Below are 18,417 nucleotides of genomic sequence, written 5' to 3'. Positions count from 1 at the left end.
GCAGTTGTGATGTAGCAGTGTTTGTTGCAGTAACAAAATATCTGTGTCCTAGAGGAGTAGTAGTGATTTGTTAAAAGGACACTCAGGTCAAATTTAAATTTTCATGATTCAGATACAGCATGTAATTTAAAACAACTTTCCAATTTACTTCCAATAAAAAAAGTGTGCACATTCTTTTATATTTACACTTATTGAGTCATCAGCTCCTACTGAGCATGTGCAAGAATTCACAGCCTATACATATATGTATTTGTGATTGGCTGATGGCTGTCACACGGTACAGGGGGAGTGGAAATATACATAACTTTGAAATTTGTTAGAACAAAATCTACTACTGATTTGAAATTCAGTGTAAATGCTATTGTATTGTCTTGTTATCTTGCTTTTGTTGATTATGCAAATCTGCTGTGTTTACTGGTCCTTTAATGCAGATAACGATAACAAACAAATCTGTAATGTAACGTTTCATGATTCAGATAGAGCATGCATTTGACAAAATACCTTTTTTAATTGTATCAAATCGTATCCTTTGTTGAAACTTTGCTTTTCAAGACAGAATACTTTGGTAGGCTCATGAGCATGCTTATGTCTTAATCACTATATGGCAGCAGTGTTTGCAACAATTTATAACATTGCTGCAATATTATGCTCAGGATACATGTGCTCTTATGAGCCCACCAAAGTATGTTCACATGAAAAAGATCTATAAATAAATAAATGTGTAGCGGTGGGAACCTTCAGAGTTACATGCATCCTGCACATGCACATTACATTTGCCAGACAGATTAGATAAAGAATAGGTGTATTACCGTATGCAGTATGGCTACTGAACACTTTGCAGCACCCCGGGGAATAATAAATATTTTCTTTGTTTGCCTGATCCAGGATTTAATCCTAAATCACACTTAATTTATTTTTTATTTATTATAAAAAAAAAATATTTTTTGGGGGGGGTATGGATTACATCATATTTTATATCTGCTATTACTAGTGATTTTTGGGTCACTTTCACATCATGAGAACTCATTGTGATCAGTCAAACAATAGAAACAGCTGTACTATTTGTATCACTCCGCTAAGCCTTGAATCGGTAATGCTTTTTGTTCCACAGATTTTGTGCTTTTGAAACATTACCGAGAAATGTCTGCGAGTTATGTTGAGGACACATGGTGTTTGAGGCTTAGTACAATAGTTTATGTCTAATGTTCATTGCCCAGCCATATTCTTACAATTCAGGATAATAATTAAACTCTATTTAGTCTAATGAATGGGAAATCATGGTAGTTTTCTGCTAAAGAGTAAGGGAAATTTAATTTTTGCATTGCAAACTCAAGCTTGCCATTTGTCTAACCTCCACCGAGGGGTTAAACACATATACAGAGTCTTGCTCAGGAGTCGATAACAACCAGTGATTTGTATCACATACATATAGATATAGATATAGATAGATAGATAGATAGATAGATAGATAGATAGATAGATAGAAATGCCTGTTTTCCTCTGCTGAGGCCAGTTAAAGATTATTATCAATGAGTTGATAAAGTAACAATCTCACAAGTTTTAAAGACTCTTTAAATGAATTTCAATATAAAAAGTCTGCCTTCCATGGTCAGATTTGTAGTTACATTTGCATGTAGAAAACACTACCAGGTTTTTTTCTTAAATAAAATAACTTGTGACAATTTTACCAGAAAAACCATATATATATTTTTAAGAATTTTACTAAACAATTATATAAAGTGCCACCATATTCTCTAAAGTTCTAAAACCTTTATCCTAGATCGTCCTGTTGCCTCATGTCAAGTACCTCGACCTCTTCAGCACCGGAGGCTCAGGAGATGATTTCATCACCAATAGCGATTGGCAAACATTCCAGAGATATAGGTGTCTTGAGAACAGCCAGAGTGTTGTGAAAACCCCTCTCACTGATGTCTGCAAGCATTTCCTCTTCAGCATTTCTGCACTTTTGCACGAAGGTGCACTTGGTATGTGAATATTTTTGTACATTTTTTTAATGGCTTTGTTATAGAATAAAGTATAAATATGTTCAAAAAGATCACCCTTCCCTTTAACTGATAAAGTATACACATAAAATTGAAACAAGTTTTAAAAATAATTTTAAAGGGTTATTATCCTTCGCCCCTCCATTTCTATACATAGAAAAATAAATACACATCCACACAGACATAAAATGATTAGTTTGTTTACTGTGTTTTAAAGTAATTTTACGGTTGGAGGCTGCTTTGTCTTGTTGATGTTGTATATTCATTTTCTTATCCAGAATGCCAATGTGACCCGCAAGGCTCCTTGAGCTCTGTGTGTGACCCACATGGTGGAAAATGCCAGTGCCGACCTAACGTTATTGGCAGAAACTGCGACAGGTGTGCTCCTGGGACCTATGGATTTGGACCTAGTGGTTGCAAACGTACGTCAAAAACTATGTGGTGTTTTTTTTTTTAAATCTATGAGTAGTGATGCTTCTACAGGGTGTGGGGGTGCTGTTAATCCAGTCATTGCTTGGCACTCTCAGACAGACCATTATTTGCATGTCCCTTGTTCTACCCAAAAGTCGAAAAATATTACAAGGGGCAAAAAAAGACAATTCTAGACATGTAAGTAGTAAGACCTACACAAGTACCACCCTCTATCCTTGACTTGTCTTATGGCAATCCTTGTTAGTCTAGAACTAGTGTATAAAATCAGTGTGTTTAATTTAATTTTGAGTTTTATTTCCTTTTAAACTATTCACATGCTCTTATGGTATATTTGTATATGATTATAATGTTCCAGTGTATTGGTTCTCCGATGAATTTGAATAGTTTAGTAATAGTGTATTTTCAATGTCAAACCAGTTTTTTTTAGGAGTTAGTGCGATATTAGAAGAACAGAAATCTCGAAAGCTTAACATTGAGCTCTTCTAACTTTGTAAATGTAAGATGATAAAGGGGCTAAAATATATATTTAATTTTTAGCTATGATAGAGGACTTGCATTTTAGCAACCTATTGCAACCAATTGGTTAAAAATCTAGTACTTTTTTTTCAGCTTGTGAATGTGATGAGAATGGATCGTCACATTCTTTCTGCCACCCTGAGACTGGCCAGTGTCCCTGCATTCACGGAGCATATGGGCGTCAGTGCGATGTTTGCTTGCCTGGGTACTGGGGTTTCCCCAGCTGCCGACAGTGCCAGTGTAATGGGCATGCTGATGACTGCAATACTCTTAATGGAGAATGTATAGGCTGCAAGGAACATACTGAAGGCTACAGCTGTGAGAGGTAGGCATCAAACGCTGGTTCCCATGTGGGAAACTCTCTCACACATGCCTAATGTTAAATACTATCTAACATATATTAAAGGGACATAACATTTATATTGTAACGTTAACAACTGATAGCAGTAAGAGTGTTTATTTCTGTAAGATTTATACTTTCACTGGCAATCATTGGTTTACAATTGGATTATAATCTAGAATATATTATTCTAATGTCCCTTTCAAATCCATTAAAGTCTGACAGGTAGAATCATCATATTCACATTTTGTACAAGACACTTATTTGTATAGACCTTAAAGGGACAGTCTAGTCAAAATAAACTTTCATGATTCAGATAGGGCATGACATTTTAAACAACTTTTAAACTTACTTTTATCATCAAATTTGCTTTGTTCTCTTGGTATGTTTAGTTGAAAGCTAAACTTAGGTAGCTTCATATGCTAATTTCTAAACCCTTGAAGGCCGCCTCTTATCTTAATGCATTTGACAGTTTTTCATAGCTAGAAAGTGCTAGTTCATGTGTGCCATATAGATAACATTGTGCTCACTTCCGTTGATTTACTTATGAGAGGGGAGTGACTGGCTAAAAGGCAAGTCTGTCAAAAAAACTGAAATAAGGGGGCAGTCTGCAGAGGCTTAGATACAACATAATCTCAGAGGTAAAAAGTGTATTAATATAACAGTGTTGATTATGCAAAACTGGGGAATGAGAAATAAAGGGATTATCTATCTTTTTAAATAATAACAATTCTGGAGCAGACTGTCCCTTTAAGTGCACTAAAGTGGATTTATTATTGCACTATTGCTTGCATATAGCTGTGTTTAATCCCAGCAAAGCAGCAATTCTTTTTAGACGGTTAGCTGAACACATCTAGCACACCAATGACAACAGGCATATAGTGTTAAACCACCAATCATCAGCTAGCTCCCAGTAGTCCTGCTCCTGAGCCTACTTTGGTATATTAACAAAGGATACCAAGAGAACTAAGCAAATTTGATAATTAGAAGTAAATTAAAAAGTCTCTTAAAATTGAATGCTCTATCTGAATCACAAAGTTTCATGTCCCTTTAATATGTTAGACAACAAATCTGCACTGGGGTTAAATACGTTGGGTGTAACAGTTTCTATGCCTTTATTTAGATGTCTCTCTGGCTATTATGGGGACCCCAGGCTTGGATCAGGAGATCACTGCCGGCCCTGCCCTTGCCCTGATGGCCCAGGGACTCAGCGCCAGTTTGCCAGTGGCTGTTACAAAGAGCCCACCAGCCAACAAGTTATATGTTCCTGCAACCCTGGTTATACAGGTAAGCATGAGCTTTAATGCACAGATTTACAAACAATGATGGCGACTAGAACAGGGCTATACAAAACATGTAATTGATCTTTCTGATAAACAACCCTATTATTGCAATTAGATTTCCCTATTAATATAGGCTAAATTATAAAGATATACTTTTAATAGGAGAGGCAAATTATTTAATATCCAACAAGTGAATTTTTTTTAAGGGACATTATACTCAAATTTTGTATTTCATATAGAGGATATTTTAAAATAAATTACTTTTTAATGGAGGTTTTCTGCTTTATTTCTATACCTACACATTTGCTTGTGGTGATTTATCCCTGTTCAGCAGTAGAACTGAAGGGGTTGTCCCTATCAGCCAATATACAGTGAATACCTAGGTATGAAACAATGCTTCCTGCACAATCTAAACAATTCTGATGTACATTATCCCCTATAAATTTGCACAGGATTGCAGTCCCATAAATAACCATATTATTATTATATGAATAGAATGTAGGAAAATACATTATTAGTATTGTTACTAAAATATACCAATATATAGTGCAAGATTGATCAATTTGCGAGCGGACAGGCTTCATATGTTGTGAACCTGTTTGCATCTTATTGCAAATTGTAGGGCGAATGTGTTCTGCATATTTATCATTGCATGAAGGAACACTCGTGCAACACTGCCCCCTACCCTCACGTAACCAATTGCATGAGAGTAGGGCTTTTCAATCACCCCAGTCAAATGAATCCGGGGTGATTTCCATTCGCCAATTCCAGTTTAGCAGAGAGGGTTAAGCTATCGGTTGTACTCAGGCTCAAATGAGCAAGCCTGCAACTGATCTGGGCATTCTCCTCATTATAAATTTTGCCCATAATGAAACTATAACATAAAAATCAGTCTTATGTAACCTAATGTTTATGACAGTATTTAAAGGGGTAGAAAGGTCATGACTGAATAGAGAATTTCAGTTTAAAATAGAAGCATTTCTGCAATATACGTCTTTTAGCAAAAATGCTTCTAATAAAAGTGATAACAGTTTTTCAGTGGCAAACATGCTATAGGGGGGGTGCTCCAGTATTCAAGTTCAGAGGCAGTGGTGGTGTGTATTGTGTCTGTGAAGATTCATACCATACAACCCACCGCTGACTCTCTGAGAAGGTGTAGTGTTTGAATATTGATGCATGGACCCTCACAGCATATGCTCTTATTATAAATTGAAATGCATTCATTCTATCTCAAAGATTTAATGATTTAGATAGAGCATACAATTTTAAACAACTTTCCAATTTATATCTATTATCTAATTATATTTGTTTTCTTTGTATCCTTTGTTGAATAGCAGGAAGGTAAGCTCAGGAGCGTGCATGTAGCGGCAGCACTATATGGCAGCAGTTTTACAAGAATATGGCAGCACTATTTCCTGCCATGAAGTGTTCCAGACATGTGCACACTAAGTATCTAGATATATATTCAACAAAGAATACCAAAGCATTGATAATCCTATATAATAAAAGGCCAAGTATGTTTGTCCGAAGCTGTCATGTGCAGTAGAAACTGCGCAAGGACAAACATACCTGGCCTTGAGCAGCAGAGATAGTGGTCCGAAGCAACCGTGATGGGGGGGCGTGACCATGTGGGCGTGCCATAATGGGGGCATGGCCGGGCTGGAGCGTGCGTGCGTTATGGCGGCATGACCAACGGGAGTGCCCGTGATGGGGGCATGGCTAGGCAGGAGTGGGCATGGCCGAGAGAGAGCACAAAAGATGGGGGAGAAAGAGGGGGGAGAGAGAGAAAAAGAGAGGGGGAGAGAGAGCAAAAGAGAGGGGGGAGAGAGAGCACAAAAGAGCTGGGGGGAGAGAGAGAGAGCAAAAGAGAGGGAGAGAGAGCAAATGAGACGGGTGGGAGAGAGAGGAAAAGAGAGGGGGATAGAGAGTGCAAAAGAGAGGGGGAGAGAGAGAGAACAAAAGAGAGGGTGGAGAGAGAGAGAGAGCAAAAGAGAGGGGGAGAGAGCAAGGAGTGGGACTGCTGTACTGCAAAAAAATGGCCTGTATACACGGGCATTAGGACTAGTAGAAGTAAATTGGAAATTTTTTTAAAATTGTATGCTGAGGGGTCGAATTATCAAGCTACGAATGGAGCTTGATGCCCCTGTTTCCGTGTGAACCTTCAGGCTCGCGGGAAACGGCAGTTATGAAGCAGCGGTCTTAAGACCGCTGCTCCGTAACTGATCCGCTACATCTGAGGCTGCGGATTGCAATCCACCCGATCCTATAGGATCGGGCTGATTGACACCCCTGCTAGTGGCCGATTGTCCACGAATCTGCTGGGGGCAGCATTGCACAAGCAGTTCTGGTGAACTGCTTGTGCAATGTTAAATGCTGACAGAGTATGCTGTCGGCATTCAGCGATGTCTGACGGACAGGATACGCTACAGCGTAGCATGTTGGACAGACATTGATAAATCGGCCCCTCTGTCTGAATCACAAAAGAAAAATTTTAGGTTTCCTGTTCGTTTAATGCCCAAGATGCTTCCAAAGCACTAAATGAAAACTGATAACATTGTTACAGTATTTTATGTTACAGAATATTTGACATTTTGCAGACAAATGTATTCTATATACTATACAATATTCACATATTTATGTCTTAAAGTGAAGGTAAACTTTGATGAATGAAAGCCCAGTTTTTAAAAATACTATTAAAAACAGGGGCACTTTCATTCATCAAAGTTTACAAAGCAGCCGTTTTGTTTAAAAACGTACCTTTCTTCTCTTCACAGCCGGAGCAGCTTCCCCCGCCCTGAGATTCTCTTTACACGTCAGTAATGACTTATCCGGCTTCCTCCAATTACGGCTTTCCCCCCAGGGCAATCATTGCCTGAGGCCATGCCGTGATTTGAGGAAGCCGGATTAGTCATTGCTGACGTGTGAAGAGAGGATCTCCGGGTGAGGGAACCTGCTCCGGTTGTGAAGAGAAGAAAGTTACGTTTATAAACAAAACGGCTGCTTTCTAATCTTTGTTGAATGAAAGTGCCCCTGTTTTTAATAGTATTTTTAAAAACCGGGCTTTCATTCATCAAAGTTTACCTTCACTTTAAGCACAATTACACTTGTCTCTTTCACCTCATAAACTACTTGAAAGTTTATACAGATACATAGCAGAGATATTTGCAATGCACTACTGAGATCTAGTTGGTGATTGGACGCTACACACATATATCTATTATCATTTGCTCATCAGATGTGTTTAACTAGGGTCCTTTAGTGTGTAACACCCTCACCACATGTGTATTTATGCTTTTATTGTCATGTAGGAATCAGGTGTGATGAATGCGCTTCTGGATATTTTGGAAACCCTGAAGATATTGGAGGTGTCTGCCAGCCATGCCAGTGTAACAACAACATAGACACCACTGACCCACTGGCTTGTGATAAGAAGACTGGAGTATGTATGAAATGCCTGTATCACACAGAAGGAGACAACTGTCATCAGTGTCAGCTCGGTTACTATGGCAACGCACTTCAACAAAATTGCAGAAGTAAGTTTTATATGTTTGTTTGACTTGTGTATTCAGATTCTTCAATATAAGATGTGGTCTTCCCGTTAAAAAGATTCTAAGTTTCACTATATGTACATTTTTGCAGTTAAAGGGATACTAAACCTAATTTTTTTTCTTTAATGAAACATATAGAGAATGCAATTTTAAACAACTTTCTAATTTACTTCTATAATCAATTTTTCTTCATTCTCTTGCTATCATTATTTGAAAAGCAGGAATGTAAAGCTTACAAGCCGGCCCATTTTGGTTCAGCACCTGGGTAGCGCTTGCTGATTGGTGACTAAATGTAGCCATCAATAAGCAAGCACTATCCAGGGTGCTGAACCTAAAATGGGCCGGCTCCTAAGCTTTACATTCCTGCTTTTCAAATAAAGATTTCAAGAGATGTAGGGTTACATGCTAAGGGGTTTCAAGGTGATAGCTAAAAGGAGGAGAGGAACTAAGATAGGAAAATGTTAATGTATAATATGCATCCCTGAACAGTAGAGTGCTTGAAAGTTTGAAAACTAGGGGAGAGTCGTGTAGTTCCACAAAATAGGGGCCAGTCTGGAGAAGTCTAGTAGATGGGAATGTGAGGAGGTAACAACAGAGGAGGCTAGAAGGAGGTCATGAGCAAATCGAAGGGGAAGGGAGGGAGAGTATCTGGAGACTAGGTTGAATATATAGGGGGGAGCAGTGTTATTGAGAGCTTTAAAAGATGGAGTAAGGATGTTATGTTTTATTCTGGAGTTGAGAGGCATTTATTATGGATTGTAAGGGATATAAATGGCAGCTAGGGAGGCCGGAGAGAATGGAGTTGAAATATTCAAGGCAGGAAATGATGAGAGAGTGGATTAAAGTCTTAGTTGTGTCTTGTGTGAGGAAGTGGCACATTTTGAAGATGTTTTTGAGGTGGAGGCAGCAGGAATTGGTCAAATACTGGATGTGGGGAGTATTACCCCGGGCATGCAGGGTTGGGGTAATGATGTTATTATCAACAGTGAGAGAAAGTTGTGGGTTAGGGATTTTGTAAGAAGAGGGGAAAATAAGGAGCTCAGTTTTGGGGAGATTTAGCTTAAGGTAGTGAGAGGACATTCAGGATAAAATATTAGAAAGACAGTTAGTGACACAATAGGTCTGGTGCAGAGATGTAGATTTGGGTATCATCAGCATTCAAATGGTATTGAAACCCATGGGACTGTATTAAGAACATAAGGATGATGTATAAATTGAGAAGAGAAGGGGACCAAGGACAGAGCCTTGTGGTACCCTAACAGAAAGTGGTAAAGAGTCAGAGGATGTGCCAGAGAAGGTAATACTAAAGGATCGATTAGACAGGCATAAGGAGAACCACAAGAGAGCTGTGTCACAGATGCGAAAGACTGGAGGGTGTGGAGCAAGAGAGTTTTTTCAACAGTGTAAAAGGCTGTAGACAGATCAAGAAGGATTAACAAAGAAAAGTGGCCTTTTGATTTTGCTGTAATTAGGTTATTAGTAACCCCAATGATTGCAGTTTATGTTGAGTGTTGTGGGCACATTCCAGATTGCAATGGATTAAGGAGGAAGTTTAATGTGAGGAAATGTGATAAACGTGTATATCCGAGCCTTTCCAGAAGTTTTGAAGCAAGGGGCTAGCTGGATGGGGATGATAGATCAAGAGATATTTTGAGGATAGGTGTAATTAATGCATGTTTAAAGGATGAGGGAAACATACCAGTGCTGAGGGAGAGATTAAAATTATGTGTGGGAATAGGAGTAAGAGTAGAAGAGAGGGAAGGCAGTAATTGTGAGGGGATGGGATGAAGGGGACAGTGAGGCGAGAGGCGGATATAAGGGCAGAAACTTCTTCTTCAGTTGTGGGAGCAAAAAAGCTGAGTCTGAGGCTATTGGTTGAGGGGGTTGGAGGCTAATAGTATGTTGGGAGATGATTTCATTCTGATGGAGTCTATTTTGTTGGTAAAGTGGTTGGCAAAATCTTAAGCTGAGAGAGAAGTGGAAATAGGAGGTGGGGGTGGGTGGAGAAGGGCGTTACAAGTGGAGAACAGACGTTTTGGATTTGAAGAAAGATAAGAGTAGAGAAGTTGTCCTGCTTGGAAAGGTTAAGGGCAGATTACTAGGAGTTTAAGATGAACTTGTAATGAAGGAAGTCAGCTTAACAGGATTTTCTACAATGTTGCTCAGCAGTTCGGGAATATCTACATAGGTAGCCTGTCATAGGAGTATGTGACTTTTTGGCTATGGTAGGAGGTGCCAAATTGTCAAGGACCGCTGTTAAAGTAGAATTATAGTGATAGATAGATTGGTCAGGGCAGGAAAAGGAGGAGATAGAAGAAAGCAGAGGTTTGAGAGAGTTTGAAAGATGTTGCCGATCCTGTGGTATTTGGTGTGAGGGCTAGAAGGAGGGAGGGCAGTAGGAAGTGCTGTGATATTACAAGTGAGGAGAAAGAGGTAAGGGGGAATTTGTGAAGTTTGAGAGCGTGCATCTATAGCGGAAAATCAGATCGAGGGAGCGTCCATCTTTGTGAGTGGGAGAGTCAGACCATAGTGACAGACCATAAGACGAAGTGTGCTGGAGAAGTTGTTTTGCAACAGGGGCAGTGGGATTATCAACAAGGAGGCTGAAATCCCCAAGGATGAGGGCAGGGATGTCTGAGGAGAGGAAATAAGGTAACCAGGATGCAAAATGATCAATAAATTGAGTCGAGGAGCCAGGGGGCGATATATAATAGCAACACTTAGAGAGAGAGAATAAGTTAATAATGTGGATTTCGAAGGAAGAAAATGTGAGGGAAGAGATGGTTTGTATTTGTTGAAAGGTGCAATGAGAGAAAAGTAAAATTCCTACACCATCTCCTTGCTGTTTCCAGGCCTTGGGGTGTGGCTGAAGTGTAGACCCCCATGTGACAGTGCAGCAGGGGATGCTGTGTCTGAGGGAGAGAGCCAGGTTTCTGTGAGAGCCAGAAGGTTGAGGGAGTGGGATATGAAGAGGTCATGGATAGAATTGAGTTTGCTGCACACAGAGCGAGAGTTCCAGAGTGCACAAGTTAAGGGGGTGTTTGTTTTAGTTACAAGAGGAACTTGGATAAAGTTTCCAAAGTTCTAGTGTTTAGGTCAAAGGCAGGGCATACATGGGTGGGTGAGTTTAGGAAGTTGTGGGGGACCAGGATTGGGGAATATATCACCAGCAGTTAATATGAGTAAGAGGGAGAGTGACATAAAATAGGATACAGATTTGCAGTATTTAGAGTGTCTTTGGAATGTGGAGCAGGGGCGGAGAGAGAGAGTTCAGGAATATTTGAAGGTCATGAGAGCAGAAGTGAGGTGATGATGATAAAAGGGATGGGCTGATGACTGTAGTAGGTGGCGGGGGTAAAGGAGTAAATGAAAGGTATAGTTTGTTAAACAGACAAGAGGTACCGAAAAGGAACATAATGATATGGAACATTTTGCAAAAAGGGTATCAGTGAGATACATAAAACACAATATTACAAGAGTACTTGCCTAGTGTCTTGTCCTTTGTCCAATCCTTGTTCAATTCTTCTATAATTTGTATCTTAATTGCCTCACTTATGAAATTTTCACTTCAAAAATGTGAACATATGCTATAGTGACAATGCACCTCCTGTGCAATGCACACCCCAAGCTAGTGTTAGATATATAGGCAGGGCATATATATGATATTAAAACAGAAACATAGTGGGATTTGAATATCTGGGTCTGTAGCTGAATATTCTGTTAGCTTCTACATAAACTAGATGATACTACAGATATAAATAAACAGACAGAGACAGTGTCGACTATATACTGCACTGTAAAAAAAATACTGTGACACTTTGAGCTCCTGACCTTTGACCTTGTGCTTATAACAATTGTTATCACTGAGAATAGGAAGCTGGAGCTACAGCTCACCCTTGTATCCTTTTATTGTTATGCTGTTCACTCCTGTCATTCTTATTCTGTTTGAATTTACTTAGTCACTGTGATGGAATAAAAATCTCACCATAACCGAGAAGTAATTGGCTGCGTGTGACCATCCTGTATCATAAGTGTCAGGATATTCTTTAGAACCTTTAGAGTAGAGATCTTTTCATTCCTTTTTTATCAGGAAACTTTTCTCATTTCCTTTTTCTACTGACTCTAGGCAGTTCTTCGGTTTATAGACTTGGAATGAAAAGAATTTTAATAGAAAACGTATTTACTATTGATATGGGTTAAAACGAGACACTGCCTAATAATGCTACAAAACTTGCCCCAATTAAAAACACACAACATCTTTAATACAATTATTTGTACATATGTGTTTAAAATATTTGCTTAATCCAGAATGTTCATTTAATTAAAATATTAAAATATCTGTTGTCTACAGTATTTACCCTGCTAGAATTCTTTGATGCATCATGCAAGACCTTAAGCAAACAAGCTGAGGGAAGTAATTTGTTATGCATAGATAGTTCAGAGGAAATACATTGTGTTAAGAAAATAAGAAATCAAATTTAAAATAATATATTTATTTGGCTAACCAAGCAAAAGAGTTCAATGTTTCAGAAGTACTAGTTCTCTTTGTAATGTGTAAAGTTATTTCAACAAAGCAAAACGCGTAACTTCAGTAAAGAACAGGGACATGACACACTAAAATTAAAGTTTACTGATTCAGATAAGAGCGTGCCATTTTAAGAGAATTTTCAATTAACTTCTATCAAATAATTGGTACCAGACTTGCATTATGTTGTATTTTATTATTCAAAACAAAGTTAAGGGACACTGAGCCCAAATTTATTCTTTTGTGATTCAGATAGAGCATGACATTTTAACCAACTTTCTAATTTACTCTCATTATCAAATTTTCTTCATTCTCTTGGTATCTTTATTTGAAATGCAAGAATGTAAGCTTAGATGCCGGACCATTTTTGGTGAACAACCTGGATTGTCCTTGCTGATTGGTGGATACATTAATCCACCAATAAAAAGTGCTGTCCAGAGTCTGAACCAAAAAATAGCTTATATGCCTTCTTTTTCAAATAAAGATAGCAAGAGAACGCAGAAAAATTGATAATAGGAGTAAATTAGAAAGTTGCTTAAAATTGCATGCTCTATCTGAATCAAGACAGATTTTTTTGGGTTCAGTGTACCTTTAGCATCCATTTCCTACATTCGGATAGTTCCTACATCAAATATATTAGAACAAAAATACAACTCAAAATATCTGTGAAAATACAGGTATTTTAAATTGCTCCTTTGATGTTGGAACTATCCGGATACAGTGGTTGTCAGATCAGAATACCAGAAACCGATGCTAACCCTGTAATTTGTTTTCACAATGAATAACAAATATAAATAATACACATCTAATGGGTATTTTTGTAGGGTTCCTTGATAACACTGATTCATGGTGAAAAAGAATTCACATGAATACAGGAGGAAGGTTCTGCTTCAACGAGTTTACAACCTACAGGCACAATAGAATAGTAGACCAGCATTTTCCTCTACTTACATTTGTGTTATATAGGTATTTTTTGGCATTTGATAGTTTTATAACTAACTATTAATCTGTTTATTTTCAGAGTGTGTCTGTAATTATCTTGGGACTGAGCCAGAGCATTGCAATGGAGAGGTTGACTGCAATTGTGACAAGACAACTGGCCAGTGCCCATGCTTACCCAATGTGATTGGCCAGAGCTGTGACCGCTGTGCACCAAATACATGGAAGTTAGCGAGTAGCACTGGATGTGAATCATGTGGTTGTCATGCTACCCGGTCTTTGGGTCCATCCTGTAATGAGGTAAATTAACCAGGCAATTATTGGTGCATATGATACAATGACGCCTTTCAGAGCCACAACATTTAGCAATTCCCATGGTTTATTTTTACAGTTCACTGGACAGTGTCTGTGCATGCCTGGTTTCGGAGGGAGGAACTGTAGTGAGTGCCAGGAACTTTTCTGGGGTAATCCGGATGTTGAATGTAGAGGTAAAGAATAGTTATGTATTATCCTAATGTCCTTCATTTATGTTTAACTTTCTTGGGATAGGGCATAATGAACTACATTGACACACACTCGTAGCATCAAAGTGTGAGAGTCAAATATAACTCTATTTCCAATATTTTCCTTGGTTTATTTTATTATATTGAATTGACATCATAATTTATAAACTTTGCTAAAATAACATTATTTCCATAATTTATACTTATAGAATACTTATTTAGGTTATTAAAATGTATTTTGTTTATATTATATATATAATTTTCTTAGATTATTACTTTTTACTGTCAAATTTCCTTTAGAGTTACTTATTCCCTAAATTCCTAAATGCTTAAAAGAAAATGTATATATACATGTTTTATTACATTGTTACAATATATATATATATATATATATATATATATATATATATATATATATATATATATATATATATATATATATATATATACTCATCTTATTTAGTTTTAGAATAATAATAATAATACAAAAATAAAGTATCAGAACATTAGAATGATGATTGACTTCACAAAAAAAAAATGCTTTTGTAGGTTGACTGAGCTTTTAGGGGTGGTTTGCCAGGTTCTGGGAAATAAGATCAAAGTCTGAGCTTGTTTTCCTATTAGATCTTTGCAGTTTGTTTCATCATAGAAGCAGAGGATTAGTGAACTGAGTAACACTACTTTTTTTTTTTTTTTTTTAAAGCCTCATTATCTAACTCAAACAGCCCATTAAACTTTTTTTGTATAAACATACTAAACTGCTTATGTATAGAAATATGTTGAGGATCCTTTGAAGCACGTTCAAGGACTTGAATGTTTTTTTATGTTTGATTTGTTTTATATTTAAGGTATATTTCAAACAAAACATAAAAAATATAGAAAAATAAAAAATACACATGGCATGTATAATAATAATAATAATGAATAAGCTTGTGTTTATGATTTCAATTCTAAATAAAGTTCTATGAAAGAATTGTGTACTGTATATATCCTGTAAAATTACTGACTAGAAAATACATTACTAAAGAGTGGCTAAAGAAGTCATGCCAAATTAGAACAAAGTCCTTGCTGTTCACTTAATAATAAAGCTTTTTATTTTGATCGTTGATGCGTGGGTGAGTAGTCTTTAAAATATTAATGCCATTTTATTATGATGACCGAATATGTAACTTTTTTTTTCCATGGACAACACTTATACTCTCTTATCTTGGAAATTTTATTTAAATAAATAAAAATCCATAAATGGTAAATTGTGTTAATTAAAAATGTAAACGTACATTTTTATTTAAAATAATAATAGTGCATGTTCACATATTTTTGGCATTCCATTAGTCCTCAACAATTCTCACAGCTATATTTTCTCATGTTTGCAGTGTTCAAAAAGTGCTGGTCTGTACCTTAAATAAACAAGAAAGGGTAATTGAAGGGTCTTCTCCAAGATCAAAGATTGCTGTGTTTAATTTTGGCTTAGCATTCCATTCTTTGTGCTTGTTAATGGCCATTATATTTGGTGACTCATTTCCAGTCTTGATCCTTATCTAAAAAGAGTAAAGTTGACCCTCATTCCATAGGCTTTTGTTATGTGCCTTAGGGAATGTTCCCCTTACAGAATCACGGCAGGAGATTCTAATCACTTAGGGTGTTGTGTTTGAGCTTTGTTGTGAGAAATAAAAAAGATCTATTCTATGGATTTTACGTTCCACTCCAACTGATATTCTTCTGGGAACCAAGTTTAGTTTTTTAAGCTTAGTACATTTGTAAATGGGCAGTTTTAGCTTTAGCATTTTTAGCGTTTTGTATTCCCCACGAGCACCAATCTCAAACCATTCTAAGGAGCTTATTGATACAGTAACACTAGTTTCATGGGCCCTGTAAACAGTAAACAAATTGAGGATAATACATTTACTGAATTATTGTAAGCATTTGACAATATTTTTTTTTACTTTTTGATAACTTGTTCTTGAAGTGGAAATATTCATTAAAACTTTTGTATTTCATTTATAAATAATAATTCAGATGGTTCTTAAAATAATTATCACCTACAATAAACAGCTTGTCTCCATAACAATAGCAAAAGGTATACCTTTATATTTGTAAACGAGTTGCCCTATGTTTAAAGGGACATTATTTTTAAGTTAAGTCAAAGGGGCATAAAAACAATTTTTTCAAGTTTCAGATGTCAAAAAAAAACTTTCTAATTTACTTCTATTAATTTTGCTTTATTCTCTCGGTATCCTTTCTTGGGAGCTAGCTGAATACATCGTTAAGCCAATCACAAGAGGCATATATGTGCTGCCCCCAATCAGCAGCTGGCTCCCTGTCCTTGTGCCTACATAGGTATGCTTTTCAACAAAGCATACCAATAGAACAAAGCAAATTAGATAAAATAGATCTATTGGAAATTGTATGTTCTATCTGATTAAAGGGACACTGAACCCAAATTTTTTTCTTTCGTGATTCAGCTCGAGCATAACATTTTAAGCAACTTTCTAATTTACTCCTATTATCAATTTGTCTTCGTTCTCTTGCTATCTTTAATTGAAAAAGATTGCATCTAAGCTTCTTTTTTTTTTGGTTCAGAACTCTGGACAGCAATTTTTTATTGGTGGATGAATTTATCCACCAATCAGCAAGAACAACTCAGGTTGTTCACCAAAAATGGGCCGGCATCTAAACTTACATTCTTGCATTTCAAATAAAGATACCAAGAGAATGAATCAAATTTGATAATAGGAAATTAGAAAGTAAATTAAATTAGAAAGTTGCTTAAAATTTTATGCTTTATCTGAATCACAAAAGAAAAAAATTGGGTTCAGTGTCCCTTTAAAGAAAGAAAACATTTTGGGTTTCATGTCCCTTTTTTAAATATGTTTACAGCAAAACAGTGTGTTAGTTTTAATTCTTTTTGCCTGTTTTAATTTTCTGCAGCTTGTGATTGTGACTCAAGAGGCATCCAGACCCCACAGTGTGACCGTGGTACTGGTCATTGCATTTGCAATGAGGGTACTGAAGGGGCCCGTTGTGACCGATGTGCTCGTGGATATTCTGGCATTTTTCCAAACTGTGTCCCTTGTCACAAGTGTTTTGCACTATGGGATGTCATCATCCAAGAATTGGCCAACAGGACAAACAAGCTTTTAGATCGTGCCAATGCTCTGAAACTCACCGGTGTCACTGGACCTTACCAGCAGACCATCGATAAAGTGCAGGAGAAGATAGAGGAAATTAAGACTATCCTTGCACAGAATCCCGCAGCGCAACCACTGAAAAGTATTGAAAATCTTTTTGATTCGGCAGAGTAAGTCTTATAGTGAGATTTTTTTATGCAGACTTACATTTAAAAATGTTTAAAGGGACAGTTAAAAGTGTTGTTATTGGCACTACAGTTTACTGTGTGTTTAGAGGGACATGAAACAGTTTTTTTCTTTAATGATTAAGATAGTGCTTGGAATTTTAACAACTGCCTAATTAACTTCTATTATCAAATTTCCGTTGTTCTCCTGGTATCTTTTGTTGAGAAGAAGAACTTTAGCTTAGGAGCATACTTGTGTCCTGAGCACTATATGGCAGCAGTTTTGCAAAAATCTATTTACAACAGCACTAGATGGAAGCACTATTTCCCACCATGTAGTGCTTCAGATACATTCCTAGGTAACTCTTCAACAAAGGATATTATGGGAATGAAGACAATTTGATAATTGAAGCATATTGGAAACTTTTTAAAACTATATGCTAAATCTCAAACTACTGTACATAGTCTCCAATCATAGGCTGTGTGATTACAGTGTCCTTTTTAAGCCAATAATTTCTAGGTATACCCTAGAGCAGGGGTCTTCAAACCACGGGTCGGGCCCATTACTGGGTCGCAATACCATGTTTATTGGGTCGGGACAAGTTTGTGTGGGCTGTGTTGTATGAGAGAATGTGTGGTGTTTGTTGTATGAAAGTATGTGTGTGTGTGTGTGTGTTTATATGAGAGTGTGAATGTTGTGTATGAGTGTGTGTGGTGTATGAAAGTGTGTGTGTTATATGAAGTGTATGTGTGGTGTGTGTGGTGTATGAAAGTGTATGTGTGTTGTATGAGTGTGTGTTATATTAGAGGGGGGGTGTGGGTGTTATGTGAGAGTGTGTATGTGTGGTGTATAAGTGTGTGTGGTGTATGAAAGTGTGTGTGTGTTTATATGAGAGTGTGTATGTGGTGTATGAGTTTGTGTGTGTGTTTTTATGAGAGTGTGTATGTGGTGTATGAGTGTGTGTGGTGTATGAAAGTGTGTGTGTGTTTATATGAGAGTGTGTATTAGTGTGTGTGTGTGTTTATATGAGAGTGT

The 18,417-nt window shown here is 37.1% G+C and overlaps 1 protein-coding gene across 2 annotated transcripts in view; it reads left to right on the top strand.

Moving 5' to 3' along the window:
• LAMB1 (laminin subunit beta 1) overlaps positions 1-18,417 on the top strand; it is a 77,834-nt gene that overhangs the window by 31,428 nt on the left and 27,989 nt on the right. For both annotated transcript variants that reach the window (XM_053716583.1, XM_053716584.1), the window contains exons 18-25: positions 1,781-1,985; positions 2,282-2,425; positions 3,045-3,276; positions 4,415-4,578; positions 7,883-8,107; positions 13,669-13,886; positions 13,978-14,074; positions 17,018-17,387. In XM_053716583.1, coding sequence (XP_053572558.1) covers positions 1,781-1,985; positions 2,282-2,425; positions 3,045-3,276; positions 4,415-4,578; positions 7,883-8,107; positions 13,669-13,886; positions 13,978-14,074; positions 17,018-17,387 — 1,655 coding nt within the window. The remainder of the gene's footprint in view (positions 1-1,780; positions 1,986-2,281; positions 2,426-3,044; positions 3,277-4,414; positions 4,579-7,882; positions 8,108-13,668; positions 13,887-13,977; positions 14,075-17,017; positions 17,388-18,417) is intronic.

The sequence above is a fragment of the Bombina bombina genome, chromosome 6, assembly GCF_027579735.1.
Source record: "Bombina bombina isolate aBomBom1 chromosome 6, aBomBom1.pri, whole genome shotgun sequence".
NCBI lineage: Eukaryota > Metazoa > Chordata > Amphibia > Anura > Bombinatoridae > Bombina > Bombina bombina.
Note: the sequence above shows the minus strand (reverse complement) of the source record. Positions and strands in the feature narration are given on the sequence as shown.